This window comes from Taudactylus pleione, unplaced genomic scaffold (assembly GCF_031769625.1).
Source record: "Taudactylus pleione unplaced genomic scaffold, aTauple2 ptg000814l, whole genome shotgun sequence".
Classification (NCBI taxonomy): Eukaryota; Metazoa; Chordata; class Amphibia; order Anura; family Myobatrachidae; genus Taudactylus; species Taudactylus pleione.
This window is the reverse complement of record NW_028285216.1, coordinates 1,454,834-1,476,584: the sequence shown is the minus strand read 5'-3', so window position 1 is coordinate 1,476,584 and position 21,751 is coordinate 1,454,834. Positions and strand designations below refer to the sequence as shown.

The 21,751-nt window shown below is 43.4% G+C and overlaps 1 protein-coding gene across 3 annotated transcripts in view; it reads left to right on the top strand.

Moving 5' to 3' along the window:
* Positions 1-21,751, top strand: part of ETNK2 (ethanolamine kinase 2) — a 75,354-nt gene that overhangs the window by 38,239 nt on the left and 15,364 nt on the right. For all 3 annotated transcript variants that reach the window (XM_088458183.1, XM_088458181.1, XM_088458182.1), the window contains exon 6: positions 5,615-5,775. In XM_088458183.1, the coding sequence (XP_088314309.1) occupies positions 5,615-5,775 (161 nt within the window). The remainder of the gene's footprint in view (positions 1-5,614; positions 5,776-21,751) is intronic.

The window sequence follows — 21,751 nt, the reverse complement described above, 5'->3', positions numbered from 1 at the left end:
ATAATAATAATAATAATAATAATCTTATTGCATTGAACTCTGGCAGCCAATATAAGTTCACTATAGTAGCAGCACTAGGAACTGTGTCATCAATGATTGGCAGATACTGTAGACTCAGCTCACTAAGGGGTCTATGTACTAAGCCTTGGAGAGAGATAAAGTGGACGTGGACGGAGATAAAGTACCAAGCAATCAGCTCCTGACACTTTACAAGCTATGTTTGCAAAATGACAGGAGATAATTGCTTGGCATTTTATCTCCATCCACTTTATATATCTCCAAGGCTTAGGAAGACCGGCATATGGCACAGTATCTATCATACTGTCTATAATGTTTCATTTACTTTACCAAGATCTTTCCTGTATAGTTACTGTGCAGGTAACAATTGTTTTGGATAAAATTCCACTTTACAAATTGTTTTATTCTGTTACCATTTATATTTTAGTGCTTATAGAGCCAAATGTCCTCCCTGGGAACTGGTGCAAATCCACAGTAGAAACAGTGCAGGTTAAAGCAGCGATGCTCCACCTTATTTAATTTTAACTTAATTATATTATCACAGTATTATCACAGTGCCTGGGTTTATTTGTACAATTTTTTCCTATGTGGCAGTGGAATGCTCTGACAGCTATGGGTGTGCTGGCACTTGTGGTTTTACTAGTGCCAGGATACCTCCAAGTTGTTTATAGCTACAAGGTCTTGCTGGGATCAGTAGTGCCACATACGAAAATATTTATTTCTATAATTGAAATTTTTTTACCGTAACACTCACTGCACACAATGCTTATAACATGAGTCTTTTTTTATATAGGGATGTGTATTTTTTCTGACTGTCCCACTATAACAGCAGGGGCACAACTCTTTTACTTTCATTATTGTGGCCTGTCAGAGCCTAGTGCTGTTAGTCTCCCCGCGTAAAGCTATGAGTGCTTGGACTGTTTGTGATGAAGATGGGGTGCCACAGTTTTCAAAAAAGTAATTGTTTTTTTTTAAAAATCTTAAAATTTGTTTAATATAAAAACACATTTATCGTCATCAAATTTGTGTTGGTTATGAATGGTTTCTCAGGGTATGATGCCCCATCATGATATGCTTAAAACATCTATTGATGCACTTTATATGTATATTCTTGTATTCATTTTGAATTGCATACTGGAGTTACCTGTTACTCCCTGGGAGTACCCTCTGCTGAAGGATATTCTTGTGACAAGACTTCCTCTTTAATTGAGGAAACAGATCAGAACTTTCACCTTAAATGTTCTGAGCTATCAATCAGGATACTGGGAATCGGAATTTCCTGACTCCATTTTCTGTCTCTTGTTTCAAAATATTAAAGCCACTCATTTTGTTTATAAACTATATAAATATGTTAGTAATCCGTATTCTATTATCCTGGCCACTTTATATAGGCATCTATGTTCTTTTAGCTGGTTCATACAAATAGCCATGCATATTTATAAGTACTTGACTTCTATTCTGTTCACATATTTTAATACAATTCCCAATTGATTATACACATGGATATTATAATCCTTATTTAACATTAGAGATAGCCATTCCACCTTGTATCCTGTTAGTTATGTGCTTCTAATTTGTAATTATGAAGGGCCAAAAGTACACATGCTATTTTTTTGGCCAGGTGTACCAGGAAGGGCCCAGTTCTACATTGGGCTGGGCATCTCACAGGGCTCTATTTACTACAATCCGCATATTGAATGCGGATTGTAGTGTGATATTACCGAGTGAATTCGCATTGCGAATTCAGGCAATATTACAGGGATTTACTATAAATCCCTTGCAGGGACAGAGCTTGCGATAAAGCTCTGTCCCTGCGGATCCCATCCGCACTCTAGTCGCGGTATTTTCGGAAAAAATACCGCGACTAAGAGCCCGCGCATGCGCCAACCGACCACCGCTACTACCCCCCGACGCTAAGCCCCGCCCCCAGCGCTAAGCCCCGCCCCCCACGATCGCGGACCCCCGCGACCCCCCCTCCCCCCCCCCCCTGCGACCCCCCTCCCTTCATTAGACTTACCTGCATCCTCCTGGCCTCCGGTGATCTTCTCCGGGCTTCCCGATCAGGTGATCTCCCATACTGCACTGGGGCCCGATCACCTGATGACCGGGCCCCAGTGCACTGTGGGAGACCAGCTGACCAGAGTAGAGCCATCACCGGAGGCCCGATCACCGGTGCCTGGAGTCAGGTAAGTAAAAAAAAAAAAGTTTAATTTTTTTTTTCTTTTTTTTACAGTTATCAGCTTGCGGGCTGCTTAGACCACATAGCTGATTACTGGTACCGGCCCCGTTAGAGCAGAGTGGGAGCCCGGTAACCGGGGGAGACCCTGGATAACGCCACCTCCAGGTGGCGTTATTATCACAGGGCTTTCCCCGGTATTTTTTCACAATTTATTTTTAGTAACTATGGTCGGATCACATTTCCCATTACAATTATGGGAAATGCGATCTGCTTTACTAAAAATAAGTGATACTGGGGGTTGGAGTAGAATTTTACTAATTCTTCTCCAATTGCCCTGTAATAACTACAGGTGAAACTAAAATAATGTGAAAAGGGTGTGAAAACACCCTTTTTCACTTTATTTTAGTAAAAATAATGTTAATAAATAGAGCCCTAAGTGTGTAGGTATAATACTTTGTTCGTGCTAAACCCTAGAGGACCTGTTTCAGTGCCTAATAAACAGAGCTTGTCAAAATTGTAAAAGATTCCTGTCTAGTTCTAAAATGCATTTGACCTGAACCACATGCACTGTAGCAGTTTAAAAATGGCCACTCTTCAGATGCGGTTTGGAATTTTAGGGCGGGATGTAATAGAGATCGAGTCTGCCGGAGGTGCGGGATGCAGACTGATCTCAATCGTTTTTTTAAAGTTGCAGTCATTTATAAGGTAGAGCCAGTTCGGCTTTGCCTTGTAAATTACTGCAACTTTAAAAAAACGATCGAGATCAGTCTGCATCCCGCACCTCCGGCAGACTGGATCTCTATTACATCCCGCCCTTAGACTCCAAACCACATCATAATAAATTCTCAGGTTTGGAACTTAGAACTGCATTAAATAGTTTGTAAACCACATACTAAACTGCAGCTTAGTACATTTTCCCCTATATGAGTTTCATATGACTAACTCACATTTGAGTAGACTTGTGATATGTAATAATAAAATATTACATATTGCATCATTCTGTTTCAAAAACCAAGCACTGGACTCTTTATATATGTTTCATAATGATCCTGCAAGGGAGATTGAGTAACAATTTATGGCTTTGCAAAGCCTAAGTTGGTGACCCATCTGACTACCAATTTATTGTGCAGAATCTATTATGTTAATACATATAATTGTACATTATATAATCCATTCTGGTGATCCAATCTGATGACTACTGCTACAGTATACCATGTTAGCTTACATGAATAAAAATTATCTTTCCCATTATATTAACATGTCTGATTATGTTATTTGTATGAAATGGAAAGAAAAATCTTTATATCTGTTGTATAAAAGTACAATATATGGTATGGTAAAGCATTATCCTGACTCCTTTATACAGTCAGGTGCATAAATATTGGGACATTGACAGAATTTTCATATTTTGGCCTCTATTCACCACCACAATGGCTTTGACATGAAACAAACAAGATATGCTTTAACTGTAGACTTTCAGATTTAATTTGAGGGTAATTACATCCAAATCAGGTGAACGGTGTATTAATTACAACGGTTTCTATATGTGCCTCCCACTTTTTAAGGGGCCAAAAGTAATGGGACATACTAAACAATCCTAAATCTAACTTTCACTTTTTAATACTTTGTTGCAAATCCTTTGCAGGCAATTACAGCCTGAAGTCTGGAACACATGGACATCACCAGACGCTGGGTTTCATCCCTGGTGATGCTCTGCCAGGCCTCTACTGCAAATGTCGTCAGTTCCTGATTGTTCTTGGGGCATTTTCCCTTCAGTTTTGTCTTCATCAAGTGAAATGCATGCTCAATCGGATTCAGGTCAGGGGATTGACTTGGCCATTACATAACATTCCACTTTTTAGCCTTAAAAAACTCTTTGGTTGCTTTTGCAGTATGCTTCGGGTCATTGTCCATCTGCACTGTGAAGCGCCGTCCAATGAGTTCTGAAGCATTTAACTGAATATGAACATATAATATTGCCCGAAACACTGCAGACTTCATTCTGCTGCTTTTGTCAGCAGTCACATCATCAATAAATACAAGGGAACAAGTTCCATTGGCAGCCATACATGCCCACGCCATGACACTACCACCACCATGCTTCACTGATGAGGTGGTATGTTTTGGATCATGAGCAGTTTCCATACTCTTCTCTTCCCATCACTCTGCTACAAGTTGATCTTTGTCTCATCTGTCCATAGGATGTTGTTCCAGAACTGTAATGGCTTTTTTAGATGTTGTTTGGCAAACTCTAATCTGGTCTTCCTGTTTTTGTGGCTCACCAATGGTTTACATCTTGTGGTGAACCCTCTATATTCACTCTTGTGAAGTCTACTCTTGATTGTTGACTTTGACACATATACAACCTACCTCTTGGAGAGTGTTCTTGATTTGGCCAACTGTTGTGAAGGGGTTTTTCTTCACCAGGGAAATAATTCTTCTGTCATCCACCATAGTTGTTTTCCGTGGTCTTCCGGGTCTTTTGGTGTTGCTGAGCTCTCCGGTGCGTTCTTTCTTTTTAAAAATGTTCCAAACAGTTGCTTTGGCCACACCTAATGTTTTTGCTATCTCTCTGATGGGTTTGTTTTGATTTTTCAGCCTAATGATGGCTTGCTTCACTGATAGTGACAGCTCTTTGGATCTCATATTGAGAGTCAACAGCAACTGATTCCAAATGCAAATGTCACACCTAGAATCAACTCCAGACCTTTTACCTGCTTAATTGATAATGAAATAACGAGGGAATAGCCCACACCTGTCCATGAAATAGGTTTGAGTTGATAGTCCCATAACTTTTGGCCCCTTAAAAAGTGGGAGGCACATATAGAAACCGTTGTAATTCCTACACCGTTCACCTGATTTGGATGTAATTACCCTCAAATTAAATCTGAAAGTCTGCAGTTAAAGCACATCTTGTTTGTTTCATTTCAAAGCCATTGTGGTGGTGAATAGAGGCCAAAATATGAAAATTCTGTCAATGTCCCAATATTTATGCACCTGACTGTATATTTATTACATTTTGGTGAAAATCAAATATTCAAGGAATCGCAACTCAGTATATATATCATTTATACCTGGAATAGGAATATGAGGACTCATTATAATTAATATGTACAGAGATCAGACCAGACCCTCCATTCCCAGCGCTATATATTGCACAGAAATACGCCCCCATGGCCAGCCATATATTGTACATAGATTACCAGCAATTACAGCCATTGCACATAAATTCCTAACTACATATATTGCAGATACTCACTATGCCGGTTAAACATTACATTTAAATGCTGTCTCTCCATTGTCCACCATACATTGTTTATGGTTGCAAAATAGCTACATGATGTGTGGGGTTACTGGCTAAAGTAGTAGCACTGCAGAGGTAAGTGATTATACTATACCCTCTGCCTACATTTCTAGGTGTGAGTGAGCCAGATTATCGGTTGTTCCCTGACAGACAGACACAATTTGAGTGGCTGCACCATTACTTGGGTGCCTGCAGAGAGCTGAAACAAGAGGAAGAGGAGTTACAAGACAAAGAAGTGGAAGATCTCTACGTTCAAGTTAATCAGTTTGTACTGGTGAGTTAGTGAAAATGTATGCAATGGTAAACATAATTAGCAACATTGTTCTGTTACACTTATGAGATGATACCTAATGTCAATTGGGAACTGCTTTATTTCAATAACTACAGACAGGTCAAATGACAAGGTGTTTAGGTTTCCTGACTGGCATTCAAAGCTGAACACATTTATAGGCGAAGATGACAATATGAAATTACTAATGATGTCCTCCTTGCTGATAAACTATCCCATGCACGACATTAATACAACCGTGCTGACATAGCACCAATGGTCATTATTGGATACCTTTTGCATTGTTGCTATTAGTACATAAAACAAGGGAGGACTAGTTTAGTCTAAAGGGACTCCTGAAGGTCGTCTCTAGTTAAAGAAAAAACAAGTTTAAGAAAAGTGAAACAATGAAAGTATAATAAACCCCATACCACTTTTTTTGCTCATATTACTACCCAGGAGAACTAGATAAATAAACTTTAGGGTAATTTTCTTTGGTTTATTTTACATACAAGTAACAATGGAAGGCATGTACTGTGATTTCTGTCTGTTCTGCTCTAGATGAAGCCTGTCAAATTGTACAAGCAAACAAACTGAAAAAATGTTTCTTACATTGCCTGTTGTTTCCTGTATGCTATCACAGAACTTGGCAGGCGTGCAGGACTACAGGGTTTTACTCTGCTGCCATAATTCTCTTCACAACAGTTTCATAGAAACTTAGAATTTGACGGCAGATAAGAACCACCTTACCCTTTCCGTGAAGCCATTTTTTCTGAAATTTCCTTTGAACCTACCTCCCTCCAGTTTCAGTGCATTTCCTGGTGTTCTAATACTCTTCCTTTAGAGAATGCTTCCCTCCTGTACCTGAGTCCTTTTAGTGACTGGCATTAATCACATGTGTTTTACTAGTGTTTCTACAGCTATTGAATTGCATGTAAATATGTATGACACTGCAAATCATTGTTTTTAGTGTATACTTACCGACTTTATAAATCTCCTCTCCTGAGAAAAGTCTGCAGAGAGATGCAGGTGTCAGCTGATGGGGACAACCCCTCCCCACAGACCACGGACTCCTGGCATTACTCTTCCCTTTCTGCCCACTTAGCTAGGAAGTGGGCATGATGCAGTAGGACAACCTACACTTCTGGGAGTCTGGGGGACTCCCCGCAAATTCAGGAATCTCATGGATGTTCCGTGAAAGTAGGTAAATATGCTTCTTCTTCAGGCTCCATAGGGATCTGCAGGGAGACAATAATGTAGGTGGGACTTGGAGGACCAGACACCAACAACAAAGCTTTTTCAATCCCAGAATGCTCCAGTACTTCCCCCTATACCCCGCCCACAACCCGAGGGCAACTCAGTTTCGTTGGTTACAGGCCACTATAAAAGTGGGGCTGCTATTAAGCAGCCCAAGCTTATTATTATGATTTACCTTTATTTTATTTTACTACTGAGCAGCAACGCTAAGACAGTCCTTTAGACATCTGCACTGCTGCTTCATCACCCCTCCGTGGCGCCGTAACACCAGCCCTTGACTAGGTACTCCTGGGGGGGGGGGGCTCTGATGGGGACCTAGCTAGCAAGGCTCCCCGGACCTCAGACTGCAGCCGGGGCTCAAGGGGACAGGTAAGGCTGATCCCCGGTGCGTTCGGGACTCCACTACACCACCAGGACATTACTAGCACTGGCGCAGGGCACAAATTAAGGCCAGGGGACCCGGTGGTTAATGTCAGCATAGGTTAGAAGGCGCTTTCCCTGCGGCCCCTCCCCCAGCTCAGTGCGCCATTCCACTGTGGTCTTGCTGTTCCCTGAGCTGCTCCTCCCTCACCATCCGCCCCCTCAGAGACTCACAGCATCCAATTTCTGCATTCAGGTCTCTGGGAACGCTGGGTCCAGTCTCCTTGTATACCTCTCCCAAGGGCCAGGTTTATACAGCGCTATATCCTACCAGCCACCACGGTCTGTGTAGTTGATTTTAGTGCCCACTGCAGTTATATTGCATATTCTGCATTGTATGTGACTTGTGCTAGCGCTGCTGTCTGTTTTCTTTTTTGCTATTACTCTCAGCTTATACCTTTTCCTTTATTCCACTATAACTCAGACATACTAAGGTATAAGGGGTCATTGTACCTCACATCTCTCTATATTTGTGAGGGCTATCACATACTATATATATAGTGGTTGCGCACTACACTGTGCCATATTGCACATACATCTGGTTTTCTCACTGCACTGTGCCAGATTGTGTGTTACATTATTCTTGCAGCTATGTCTGGCAGAGGCAAGAATAACAAGAGTGCTGCTCCCACTCTGGTGTCTTGTAAGTCCTGCTCATCAGGCTTAGCTTCAGAGGACCTCATTCAGGACGGTCTATGTGCATCTTGTTATACTGCTCCGGATCCATCAGCTCCAATGTCCTCTCCTAAGGACCCACCCTGGGGTACTTTTTCACAGGTGCTGGCAAAAATTGCGGACCACCTAGCCGTCCCTGTGGTAGCTCCCCCTATGTGATGGCCACAGCAGGTACTTCCTGCAAATCCTTTGCCTACCCCATGGGTAGACGCGTTTTCTACCTCAATGCAGACTCTGGTTAATACCTCTACAGCTTTTCAACTAATGCTGCATAAGGAGAGACCCTTATCTAGTAAACCTACTAAGCGTGCTGTGTTATCTCCCCAGTCCACCCAGTTATCAGATTCTGATTTATCATCTGGGGAGGCCGAAGACACAGATCTCTCTCACTTACTCCCCATCGGGAGAGGAGGAGCCTCCCTCCAAGTTAAATATACCTGCACTTGTGAGAGCTGTAAAGTCTAATCTTCAAATAGAAGAGACAAAACCCGCTCCTAAGGCAAAAGAGCCACTACTCGCAAGTTCAGAGAATCTTCCTAACAGCAGACAAAGTCTCGGTATTACAGCACCAGGTGCACATACTACTACACAGTCGCCTAGTGTCAATTCACTCTGCAATGCAGACACTGGGATCCATGGTGTCCACCTTTGAAATGGTGGAATTCGCTCAGTTTCACTCCAGTCCCCTACAGCATCTGATCCTCCCCATCTGCTCAGATCCCAGACGAAAGGCCTCTACACGGAGGTTCGCCTGTCCCTAGCCTGGTGGCTATAGATGTACCACTAAACAAGAGTCGCCCCTTTTGGATCCCGGATTGGGCACTCCTAACCACGGATGCAAGCCTTCGCGGGTGGGGCGCAATGGCCGGCCAACACTCCTTCCAGGGACGCTGGACTCCAGCCGAGGTGATCTTGCCTATCAATGTCCTGGAACTTTGAGCCATCTACAGAGCTCTTACCCTAGCTCAGGATATTCTTCAGGGCAGGCCAGTACAAGTACAGTCTGACAATACCACGACAGTGGCCTGCCTCAATCACCAAGGAGGCATTCGAAGTTGGACAGCAATGGCAGAAGTGTCCCGCATTCTCACATGGGCCGAACACATTGACCAGCCATCTCCGCAGTGTTCATCCCAAGAATTCTCAATTGGGAAGCGGAATTCCTCAGTCGTCATGACGTGCATGCAGGGGAGTGGTCTCTACATCCAGAAGTCTTTCAGCTCCTGGTGGACAAATGGGGTCTACCAGATGTGGACCTCATGGCCTCACGACACAACCACAAACTCCCAGTGTATGGAGCCAGAAGAAGGGATCCCAACGCGGCCTTCGTGGATGCATTATCTGTGAGGTGCACCTTCCATTTGGCGTACCTCTTCCCTCCAATCTCCCTTCTTCCTCGGGTTCTTTGGAAAACAGGAAGGGGGCACAGTCCTTTTGGTAGCTCCGGTTTGGCCCAGACGCCATTGGTACTCCGATCTTCAAAGTCTTTCAATAGACGTTCCTCTTCAACTTCCTCTACGACCAGACCTGTTGTCTCAGGGTCCCTGTCTACATCTGGACCTGGCCCACCTGTCTTTAATGGCTTGGCTCTTGAGACATCCCTCCTAAGGTCTAAGGGATTTTCTAGCTCTGTGGTCCAGACCATGCTCAGAGCACATAAACTGGCCTCTGCCGGAATTTATCACCGGGTATGGCACACGTATTTCCAGTGGTGTGTTCCTACAAAATATGACCCTCTTTTTTTTAAGGTTTCTAGAATATAGCCTTTCTTCAGGCTGGATTGGATCTTGGATTCCGCCTAGCATCTCTGAAAGTGCACATCTCTGCTCTGTCCATATGGTTCCAGCGCAGAATTGCTGCTCTACCAGATGTTCTTCCTACAAGGTGTTCTACATATACAACCCCCCTTTGTCCCTCCTGTGGCTCCGTGGGATTTGTCAGTGGTTCTTCACGCAGTTCAGGAACCTCAATGCGAATCTCTGGAATCAGTGGAGGTCAAGTGGTGGTTCACTGTGAAGCCTCTGTTTCATCTGGCTATAGCATCTGCCGTAGGGTATAGGATTTAGAAGCGCTTTCATTACCCTTCCCCTTTTTAATCTTTCATCAGGACAGGGTTGTTCTTAGAACGTGCCCGGGCTTCCTTCCCAAGGTGTATTCTCATTTCCACCTTAATGAGGAAATTGTGGTTCTGGCCTTTCAATCACCAGACCTCTCGGCAGGTGAGGTTTCTTTGGATGCGGTCCGTGCTCTGAAGATCTACATGGACAGTACTAGTTCCATCAGGAAATCAGACTCCCTCTTCATCTTATATGGATTTCATAAGAAGGGATGACCAGCCAACAAACAGACTCTGGCCAGATGGCTTTGCATGACTATCTCACAGGCTTACACTCAGATGGGCCTGCCTGTGCTGGCTACAGTGTCTGTTCATTCTACTCTCTCTGCGGGGCCCTCCTGGCCAGCCCGGTGGGGCGCCTCTGCTGAACAGCTATGCAAGGTGGCCACGTAGTCTTCTGTCCACACCTTACTTAGGTTCTATGCCTTTGATACATTTGCCTCTCAGGATGCTTCCTTCGGGTGATGGGTTCTCCTCTCAGCTCAGGAGCGTCCCTGCCCTGAACTGCAATGACATCTTCATTGTCTTCCTGTTGAGCTCTATGGACCCTGAAGAAGAAAAGGAGAGTTATGGTAAAACTTAAACTTGTTAACTCTCTTCTGATGCACATGGCTTCTATGGGTTTATTCTCTAGGTCACTTGGTTCCTTCTCTGTGTGAGAGTGTGATTCTTCAGTGTACCAGTTTTCCTTCTCTCCTAACCAGCTCCTTTCTTGGGCTTGTTAACAAAACTGAGTTGTCCTCTGCTGTGGGTGGGTACAAGGGGAAGGACTGGAGCATCCTGGGATTGAAAAAGCTTTGCTGTTGGTGTCCGGTTGTCCCAAGTCCCACCTACACTATTGTCTCCCTGTGGACCCTATGGACTTCGAAGAAAGAGAGTTAACAAGGGTAAGTTTTACCATAACTCTCCTTTTTAGTGTCAACATATCCACTGTCACTGTTATTAGGATTTGCTGGTTTTCCTCTTGCAGTTTGGTTTTTGGTGTGCATCTTGGGGCTGATGCAGAGTTTGAAGTTATGTGGGTGAAAATGACTGAAAATAAAAAATAAGGTATTTCAGTGCATATCCATAACTAAACACCTCAAGATACGTAAGACTCTGCATCCGTAGTGTATGAGACTGGTTTACTACAGGTCATCATCAACAGTGTGTACTTGCACTTGCCCGATACTAGGTGCCACAGATACGCCTCCCAACAAATGTCTATACCCTTATGTTAGTTCTGGAGCATACACAGTGCAAATAAGGTAAGTGAGGTATCTTGTTATAATACATGTGTTAATATCAAATTTTGATTAACTACTAAGGGGGTTATTCAATTTGGGAGCGAAAAGTCTGTGCTGGACATTTCGCTCCACATCGGAGCTTTTCCTGGGATAAAGTATCGGGCCCACGCCCGTTTTATTCCCCGTATTCAGTTAGGAAGCAGCGAAAACGGAAACCTGCGGAAAGGTAAGTATCGCAAAAAATTCTGGAATTTTCGGGTTTTGTTCCTAGGACCCCCCTAAAGATGTCCAGACATGGGGGTTCACTCTGGGTACCCCCGTTTAGCCCTGCAGAATGTGTTCTGCTTTTTAAAATGCTGCGGCAGATGTTTTTTCCCGACATTAGAACAAGTGATGCAGAAGAGCACTTAGGTTTATTTTTTCGTTTCTTTAAGTGGTCAAATCAAATTTGGGGTACATGAAAATGGGTACTAGCATATTTTTAAGTCCCTAAACTATTTTTTTTTTAAATTCTGCAAAACTGCACCTGCCGCTAATAGCCTATTGTAGAAAACGAATGTTGAGTGCGGTGGCAGGGAAAGTTGGATGCGGAGTAACCGCTGGTGTGAGGCCGCTATGAAAAGATCTGAGGACTGGTCTCTGCCCGTCCTGTGAGCGGCAATGGCTATTTGTAGCTTCGGCTGTCGGGACTCCGTGTGCAGGAGAACCAGGGGGTCAATGCGCCCAGTCTCAGCTGATGAACGGCCGTGATGGAAAAGGGCCGTGCTGACACACTCCGACCTCCGTCAGATGGTTGGATCGGGATAGTTCAAAGTCACCATATGAATGCTCTAATAGATGCCGTATGGTACTGTGTAGGTGGTCGTGTGGAATCAATAAATTGGTGTGGAACAGAAGTGGTCTAATGCGTTTCTCAGCCTTTTTCTTTTTCTGATCCATCTAATTAATCGCAGACTACAGCATTAGTCCATTTTACTCTAACATGTTGGGGTTATGGTCTGAGTTAGATTTGCGGTGGTTTGTGGCAGTGCATCGATGGCGTGCTCTCCACCCTGAGTCTAAATATATCTCGGATGGATGGCGCGTTCTTCTTTGCACTTCCCTTATCATTGTTGATTTATTTTATTTTATTCATACTATTTATTTATTCAAAATAAATAAATAAATAAATTTTTCCTTAATGTCATTTCTAATCGATTAATCGATATACTTAGGTTAAGAATCGATATATCGTATATATAATATCGGACATTAAACCTATTCAATGTGCACTCTATTTTGGATAGTAACACTGATTTGATTCAATTCATCAAAATTCTATTATTGATTTTTTATTTTTTTCTTCTTTTTTCTGATAAATCATATGATAGCTATAATACGATATATTAATTTCAAATAATAATGTTACAATCTTTGGATTTCGCATGTAGAGTTCAATATTATTTATTTATTTATCAATTAATATTCATTTATTTATTTACTTATATTGGAGTCTTGATTTAATGAATTAAATTAGGTGTTATATATAGTTTATTGTATTGTTATTCTTTCTTTTTTATATGATTTTTGTAAAAAATGCACATTTGTCATTTGAGTTTATAATCCTAAATATGTGAGAGGTTTAACTGAAGACCTTTCCTGAATACAAAAGAGGCATATAATATAAAAAAGGGAAAAGCACTTCACCTGTCTCCTTTTTACCTAATGACTGGAGGTATATATTCCCACTGCTTGTGGAACAGAGATCATTGTCTCTGAGGAAACGGCCGGACGTTTAATGGCTGAGAAACGCGTTAGACCACTTCTGTTCCACACCCATTTATTGATTCCACACGACCACCTACACAGTACCATACGGCATCTATTAGAGCATTCATATGGTGACTTTGAACAATCCCGATCCAACCATCTGACGGAGGTCTGAGTGTGTCAGTACGGCCCTTTTCCATCACGGCCGTTCATCAGCTGAGACTGGGCGCATTGACCCCCTGGTTCTCCTGCACACGGAGTCCCGACAGTCGACAGCAGAAGCTACGAATAGCCATTGCCGCTCACAGGACGGGCAGAGACCAGTCCTCAGATCTTTTCATAGCGGCCTCACACCAGCGGTTACTCCGCATCCAACTTTCCCTGCCACCGCACTCAACATTCATTCCCCTACATTGGTAGGAGGCCGGATCATTCCTTGGTCGGTGAGATATATACCAGAGAGGCATTCCGGACACTGCCCTCTGTGTTTCAGTGAAGTCTAACCGGGAGCCACATCTCAAAGGTTAGCCTGTATTGTGCACAATACCAACGCTAATTTACCTTTTACAGGAGCATTCTTATTGTCTTTTTCTATATCATCCGAGACTATTATTTTATTTTGTCCCATAAGAATATTTCCATTGGTTCTATTTTATTAATTGGGTTAATTACTTCATTCTGTCTCACAGACAGAAATACAATCATTACCAACTACTCATCTGTACATTTAGTATTTCATGTGTATTCTATTTATGTATATATTTGATGCTATTAGTGTCTTTTCATTGTATATTCTGTGTTTTTATTAATTCTTTGTGATATAGTACTATTTTTTACCAATTTTCCATACATCACATCCTTATTATTAAATTATCTATTATTTAATTGTTATATCTCATTGCGCTTTCACATCTTTTTTATCTTTTTGGGTTACCCACCAAAGTGACTAGTCATCACTTTTTTAGAGAGCAGCAGGTAGATTGACAACATCATACATCATTTAACCACAGCGCCGTCATTTCCGATTATTGTTTTCCTATTGTAGAAAACACCTGCTGCATACTTGTAGAACACCCCCGAACCTATTTGGCTATTTTTAAAAACTGTTCCCCAATTTTTTTACTTTTTTTGACACAGTTCGTTTTTATGGGCTATTCCCAGGGGTGCAGGCTATTTTTTTAAAGCCTGCACCCCTAAACCCCAATTCTGCACTTTTTTTCGCCATGTAAAACGTGAAAAGTTATCCCTGTTTTTCAAAGACTTTTCCAACCTGCGAAAAAGTCTTTGAAATTGAAAACGGGGGTAATTGAAATAGGCAAAAATGACGTCATCGGCGATAAATTATCGCCGATTCCGACTTTCCGCAGCCTAATTGAGTACCCCCCTATGTATTATATTCTTAGTACTCATGAATATAGATGTCAAAATGTATGACCAGATAATACTGACATGATAATCGCATTCTGGTTATGAATGTGCTGTATAAAATTAATAATAGAGAATAATAAATAGGTACTAAAGATATTGGAAGTCACATTGCGTATACAGTTGCTTGATTTTTTAATGTATGTTAAATACAGGTTGGGTATGGGATGCCACTGGTCAGAATACTGACAGCGGCATCCCGACAGTGAAGATCCCGACAGCGGTAGGTAAGTATAGTACAACTAACCTTAACCCCTACCCTAACCCTCCCTCCCCGATGCCTAAACCTAACCTCCCCCCACTAGTGCCTAAACCTAAGCTCCCCCTCCCCGCACCCTAACTCTCCCTCCCCAATGCCTAAATCTAACCTCCCCCCACTAGTGCCTAAACCTAAGCTCCTCCTCCCCGCACCCTAACTCTCCCTCCCCGGTGCCTAAACCTAACCTCCCCCCCTAGTGCCTAAACCTAACCTCCCCCTCCCCGCCCCCTAAACCTATCTCATCCCCCTTAGTGCCTAATCCTCCCCCTAGTGCCTAACCCTAAAACTAACCCCCGATACTTACGTTCGGGATGCCGGCGGTTGGGTTACTTGTGCCGGGTTCCCGGCGCTGTCCCGGCACTGGAATTTAGACCATTGGGACCCCGCGCGCCGTGATGCTGACTACATCCCATTAAATACATTAATCCCAAAATATAAAATTTAATTGGATACAATTGGTAAAAAAGTATAAAGTGTATCCTTTTAAGTTCCTAAAATGTATGTATTCATGTTCTCAAACACTCAGTTATTATTTGATGTAAGTTACTTATTAGATGGTAACAGTGAAGAAGGTCATTCAAAAAGAAGAATTAATGAGAACAGCAAAAACTAAATCACATTGCACTGTTGTTTCATGTTGTTTTTACTTCCCCCAATTCAAAGCCACGAATTACAGAGTGTGAGAGATCAGTGAGTGTGAGGTGAGGTTTCCATGGTGTTATTGCATAGTTGGGCACTGTTATTTGGCTGGGGAATGACCACTAAAATGTGCAGCATGTTCCTGCTTTACATGGCAATGTTCTCCAAGAGATCAGACACTGAAGGGGAAGGGAAGTTCAGAAAGTGACCTGAACATCTCATACACTCACAGTGACATGTAAGAGTACAGAAAGCAAAGCAGAAATGCAAAGTACTTGGTAACTGAAATACAAATGCAGTAATTGTCCATACTCATTAGGAGAAGCAATTTCTTCTTCTACTAATAAAAAAAATAAATATTTAATTTTAAAGCCCTTCAATGATTAGGCTTTTCTCACTCCTGTGTTGAACTTGTTTTGGCATTTTTTTGATTGGACACTTTCAGAAATGTGTTAATGTGGGTCTTGCTTTGGGATTAATCCACCTTTCCAAACAGCAGAAAAAGATTCTGGACATAGGTTTTCTTAATAAAACATACTTGCCGTAAGGTTTTTTGTCTATGAAATTTCATAGCTTTTTTAAAATGTATTAACTATCAGGGTTTGGATGAGCAAACTGGGCCACCTGCAGGAGAGAAGGGCAACAAAATGATACACTAGCGCAGGTGGAAGAGGGGACAGCTCACAGGAGGTGGTTTGGGAGGTGCAGAGTGCGAGACGGCTGTAGGCGTACTGGGTAGCGGCAGCAGCGGTGGTGCAGAGCAGTGGCATCAGCGGGCACCAGAGGGCTCACTGGTAGTGCGCATGCACCTGAGAAAATAAAATCAATAAGTCACAGATGCACAAACGCAGCAATGAGATCCATCTACACATCTATGTTACAAATTGAATGTGTAAAATAAAAAAAGGTACCCCCCTCCCCAAAACACAACCAGCATCGGGCTTTTAACTGCCAGTCCTGGTTGTGTTTAAATACAGGGAAAAAAATATGTAGGGATCCCCTGTACTTAAGCACAACCAGCAGCGGGCTAGTCAGAACCAGTCCTGGTCGCCAAAATATGGGGGACAAATGACGTAGGGAGTCCCCCGTATTCAGCGCAACCAGCACTGGGCTCTGAGCCGGCCCTGGTTCTGGAAAAACAGGGAAAAATGTGTAGGGTCCCCCTGTATTTACCAGAACCAGCACCGGACTCCACAGCCAGTGGAGCACTTTCACCGGGCCCCCCAGCCGAAGAATCACCCCTGACTGCTAGTCAGCCCAGGCCGGGGATCCCTGGGGAGCTGGGGTCCCCCTCTCCAGGGCACCCCAGGCTGATAGCCCGGGGCTATCCCCAGCACCCCTGGGCGGTGGGTGCTGGGTTGATTGTGTTGTTTGGTGCATATGTAAATATAAATATTGTCTTTTGCAGTAGTTCTACAGGTCCCAGCAGGCATCCCTGCATATTGGCACTTGGAGAACCAGAAGTACCAGCAGGCGAGGCGTTAAGGGCCTGCTGGTACCTATAGTACCCCTGCAAAAGAAATATTAAAATAAAATAAAAAATACACAATTTTTGAAAGTATTTTGTTTTGCCGCACCTTCACCTGGGGGGCCACAGCCTTTAAGCTCTTTTACATGGTTGCCGCTTAACCCAGGACTTTTACGGCGTCTTCACCTGGAGGGCGGTGGTCTTTAAGCTCTTTTGCATGGCCGCCGCTCAACCAGGACTTCCCGGCGTCTTCTTGCTTCAGCTGGTCTTCTCTCCAGCTGCCCGGCCGACGAACTGAGTGGTCGGCGTCTCGTGCTGGCTGTATATAAGCCAGCCGAGGGGGCAGGGAGATGATGTGGCGGGCCGTGATTGCCTCGTGGCGGCCATCTTTAAATTTCAAAAATGGTGCTGAGGCACCATTTTTGAACAGGGCACACTCGGTACTCACCATTGAAGTCAATGGTGAGAACAGCTCATTGGCTGAGAGGCAGAAGGCTCGCCTCTCTCAGCCAATGAGCGCTCCGCACCGGGATTTCTGAACTGAAATCCCGGGCGGAGCTGTAATTCGTGTAGTAGTGTTGTCTATGAACACTACTAATGTACGAGGGTCCACGTATTAAACGTTCCGTTTAATTTTTTTGCCATGACCCTGGATTGTCTGAAGAGGACAGATCCACGCATAGGAGGAGGTGAGTATGGAGTTTTTATTACAGGTAATCCATAGGATTATCTACTAGAAAAGAGGACAGATTGGCTATAGGGATACCAGGTGAGTATGTGAGCTAGTGTGTGCATGTGTGAGTACATGTGTGTGCATGTATGTTTTAATATTTTTTTGCCTTTTCTACGGTGTGTGCATTCTGTGGTTTTTTAATATTGCTTTTGCTATGGAACTACAGGTATCAGCAGGCCCATAATGCCCCGCATGCTCATACTTGTGGTTCTCCAAGTACCAGCATGTGGGGAGGCTTGCTGAGAACTGTAGTTCCACAGCAAAAGCCAATATTTTAACTCTTTACTTGCACCACATTTTGCACAATCAACCTGGCACTCACCACTCCAGGGGTGCCGGGGATAGCCCCGGGCTGTCAGCCTGGTCTGGGGTACCCTGGAGAGGGGGACCCCTTTATTGGGGGGTCCCCAGCTCCCCAGGGATTCCCGGCCCGGGCTGACTAGCGGTCACGGGTGATGCTTCGGCTGTGGGGCCCGGTGAAAGGGCTCCCCTGGCTGTGGCATCACCCCCCCGCTAGAAAAAGTCCGGTGCTGGTTCTGGTAAATACAGGGGGACCCTACATATTTTTCCCCCTGTATTTCCAGAACCAGGGCTGCCTCAGAGCCCAGTGCTGGTTGCACTGAACACTGAGGACCCCTACGTCATTTGTCCCCCCGTATTTTGGCAACTAGGACTGGTTCTGAATAGCTTGGTGCTGGATGTGCTTGATACGGGGGGACCCCTACATCATTTGTCCCCTGTCTATAGCACAACCAATACTGGGTCTCCAAAGCCCGGTGCTGGTTGTTTTTTGGGAGGCGGGGCCACACCATTTTTTAAATGTTTTTTTAAACAGAGAAGCAGGTATCACGGATCTTTCAGATCTGAGTCTGCATCTGTGTGCTGCTACCTCCCCCGGGTCCTAACGCCGGCCCCACCACCGCCCGCACCGCCGCCACTAAGGCCAGCTACCGCCCTCAGGTCGTGGCTGCAGCTAACGCCGCTACCCCTCGCGCCTTTCCTCCGGTTCCCGCTGCAGCTACCGCCAGCTTCCTTCCCCCAAGCCCACCACCGCTAAAGCCCACAAATGACGGCCATCTTTGTACACCCAAGTGAAGCCACAGTGAGTACACCTGCCGGAGGCTCTACTGTGGCTGCGCAACAAGTTGAAATTTCCTATCTATTCAATGGCGCATTCTTGAGGTAATAGTTTAAAAACTGTAACTTTCTAATTTACCTGAACCCCAGAAGCACATACCCTGCACAATAGTTACCTAATAAAACAAACTCCAAGTCTAAATTCGCCCCCTACCCTGAGTTATGCCTTCCCAAAAACAACCCATAGAGAACAGCAGAAAAGTGGTCCTAATTGAGAATGTCAGAAAAATGTGACGGAGCTTTAGATTACTCCCAAATCCTTTTTTTGTTTATGCCCTGAAATTTGGCTTGCAGCACCGAGCGACAGTTCTACCCGTCTGTGCCAAATTTCAGCTCTGTACCTCCAATATTTTTTGAGGTGTAGCCCTTTAAACACCATGTCCCCCCCTCCGGAATTCTCTATGGGAGAATTGCAGTTTTTTAGATGCAGCCTTAATATAAGCATGACTGTGCCCTTAAATACACAAACAAGATGTCTGAAAATGCCAGCAACCACTACATTCAGATATCTTGGCCACCCTGATCACTTGACATCATCCCGTGGGACTCTTGGTCTCTGACAGGTGTCAGATCTGAAAGACAGCTTTAAGTGTCATGTGCTGGCTATTACACTTGACATGTTATGTTCTGCTATAGAGAATGTTATTTTTCAAATGGAAAACTTTGTTAGCTACAATGGACAACACATTGTACAATTGTAATGCTATTCAAGTAATTTGTATTGCAACAATGCCAACTGGTGGCAAAATTTGTAACTAATATTTTTTTCAACAAATGACTGACGTACCTGTTGTTCATATTTATATTCATTGCTCTAAACGGATACTTTAACAGCACTGTATATAAAAATACATGTATATTGCACCTGAACTACTAGGGTGCAACCTGTATGTGGGAAACTGAAAAAATATCACAATTTCCTGTTTACATAACTTCATTGGTACTATCAACACTTCTATGTTTATATCAGTCTATGTTTACTACCACATGTAGCATCAAAGGAGAGCTTTAACCTACACATAGATAGATAGATAGATAGATAGATAGATAGATAGATAGATAGATAGATAGATAGATAGATAGATACTATTCACTGTGGTTATATCTCAGGCTTATATAATCATATTAGAAATCATCAACCAATGTGTCCTGATAACATATATATGGGTTTAACACTGGAACACATACATATACAGTATGTGTGTCATAATATGGAATTTTTGCAGTTACATTAAATCCCTTTTACTTTGAGTCTAATGGGAGACAATGGGACACTGGTGAGTGGATCTGTAGCATTTTCAAATTTACCTCCAAAGGTTCAAGTTCCTCAATACCCAATTGGCCGTCTAGAACTTTAGTATATTCTAACAAAGGGCCTGGACCAGTATTACAGAACAAGAGGGAGAGGAGATAACAATGTGATCCAACAATAATACTCACTATTGGCCCCAAAGTTTTTCTTAGAAATGTTTAAGTAATTGATGTAATTTAGTGAAATGTGACACAGACATATATTGGTCTATTAGAAACATGAGGAAATCATAGCAAGTGTTAAAAGTGTTTGACAGTAGCATCCAGGCCAGCTGTTCATGCATGGGTAAAGTTAAGGCCAGCAGTTCAACACAATAGTCAGCAGCACAGTCCAAAATTGAAATAGGGGAGCCACACCAATTACCAATGAGGATGACAGTGAGGATGGCAGTTGGTGTGGTTCCCTTATTTGAAATTTGGACTGTGCTGCAGCCCACCTCTGGAGCCGCCACTAATCAGTAGCTATTCCTGCTTCTGACAGTGATTTTGTGTACTGAGGGGTCCTCATTCATCATGTCTGTGTGTTACGTGCCAATATGAACCTTTATTGACTTTTTCCACTACGTCTTGACAATAAATACAAGTTGTTCCGCTGAGTACCAGTTCACATTGGCATAAAACACAGACACGAGGTGGGGCTGTGTCAAAATTCACTAAATTACGTCAATTACTTTAAAAGTCATGAGAAAAAGTTTGAGGCCAATAGCAAATGAAACATCCTGTACTAAACTGGTTAACAGTGAATTAACAAAATAAAAACAAGAACATAAACTATAACAAAGAGCATAAAGTTAGGGCATCCAGTGTCCCCCATTGACTCAGAGAAATTCATGAATGTCTAAACCAAAAAATCCCATTTTCTTTTTAATTGATGGGAGACACTGGAACACTTAGGACATCTCAAAGCTGTGTCTCTTCACACAAAAGAAATTATTTTGTAGAATTTAGTGAAGGTATGCTCATACAAATCCCCATGCCACCCAAATGCACCAACCCGATTTGGAGGAGAAGAAGCTGTTGGTGATGTCTGCTTCCAAAGATGGATGCTGTGGCTCTTCTGGACGGCTTGCTTAACTGGGATACCACATCGGGGAGGAGATGGCCCCACATTGAGGGATAACTGCAATCCAAAAAACAACCCCCTTAACCACCCTGTGCCTAGTTGCTGTGCTGTGCAATCCACCACCTGGAACCCTGCCCTCCCTTCAGCTGGGAAGATCCTGGTATAGGGGATTATTGTGAATTTAATCTCATCTTCTCTATGAGGGACAGGGTGCTACCTGCAGTGGCATTCACCTTGTTCCCGTCCCAGAGGTGAGGGGGCAGTAGGTACCTCCGAGTCCACTTTAGCCATCCCCAGCCACAGTAGTTAGATTAACAAACTAACTAAAATTAACTAAATATGTGGCTGCCATAGACAGCCCTGAGAATCAGCACAAGGGGCTAGAAGGCACTTACAAAAACTGACGTTTCAGGTGTATAGAGGGGTAGGATCTTGAGCTTTTGAAGGTAACTTTGAAAGTGCCCAAACTCCTATCACCACACTCTCTAGCACAGTGCCCCCCAT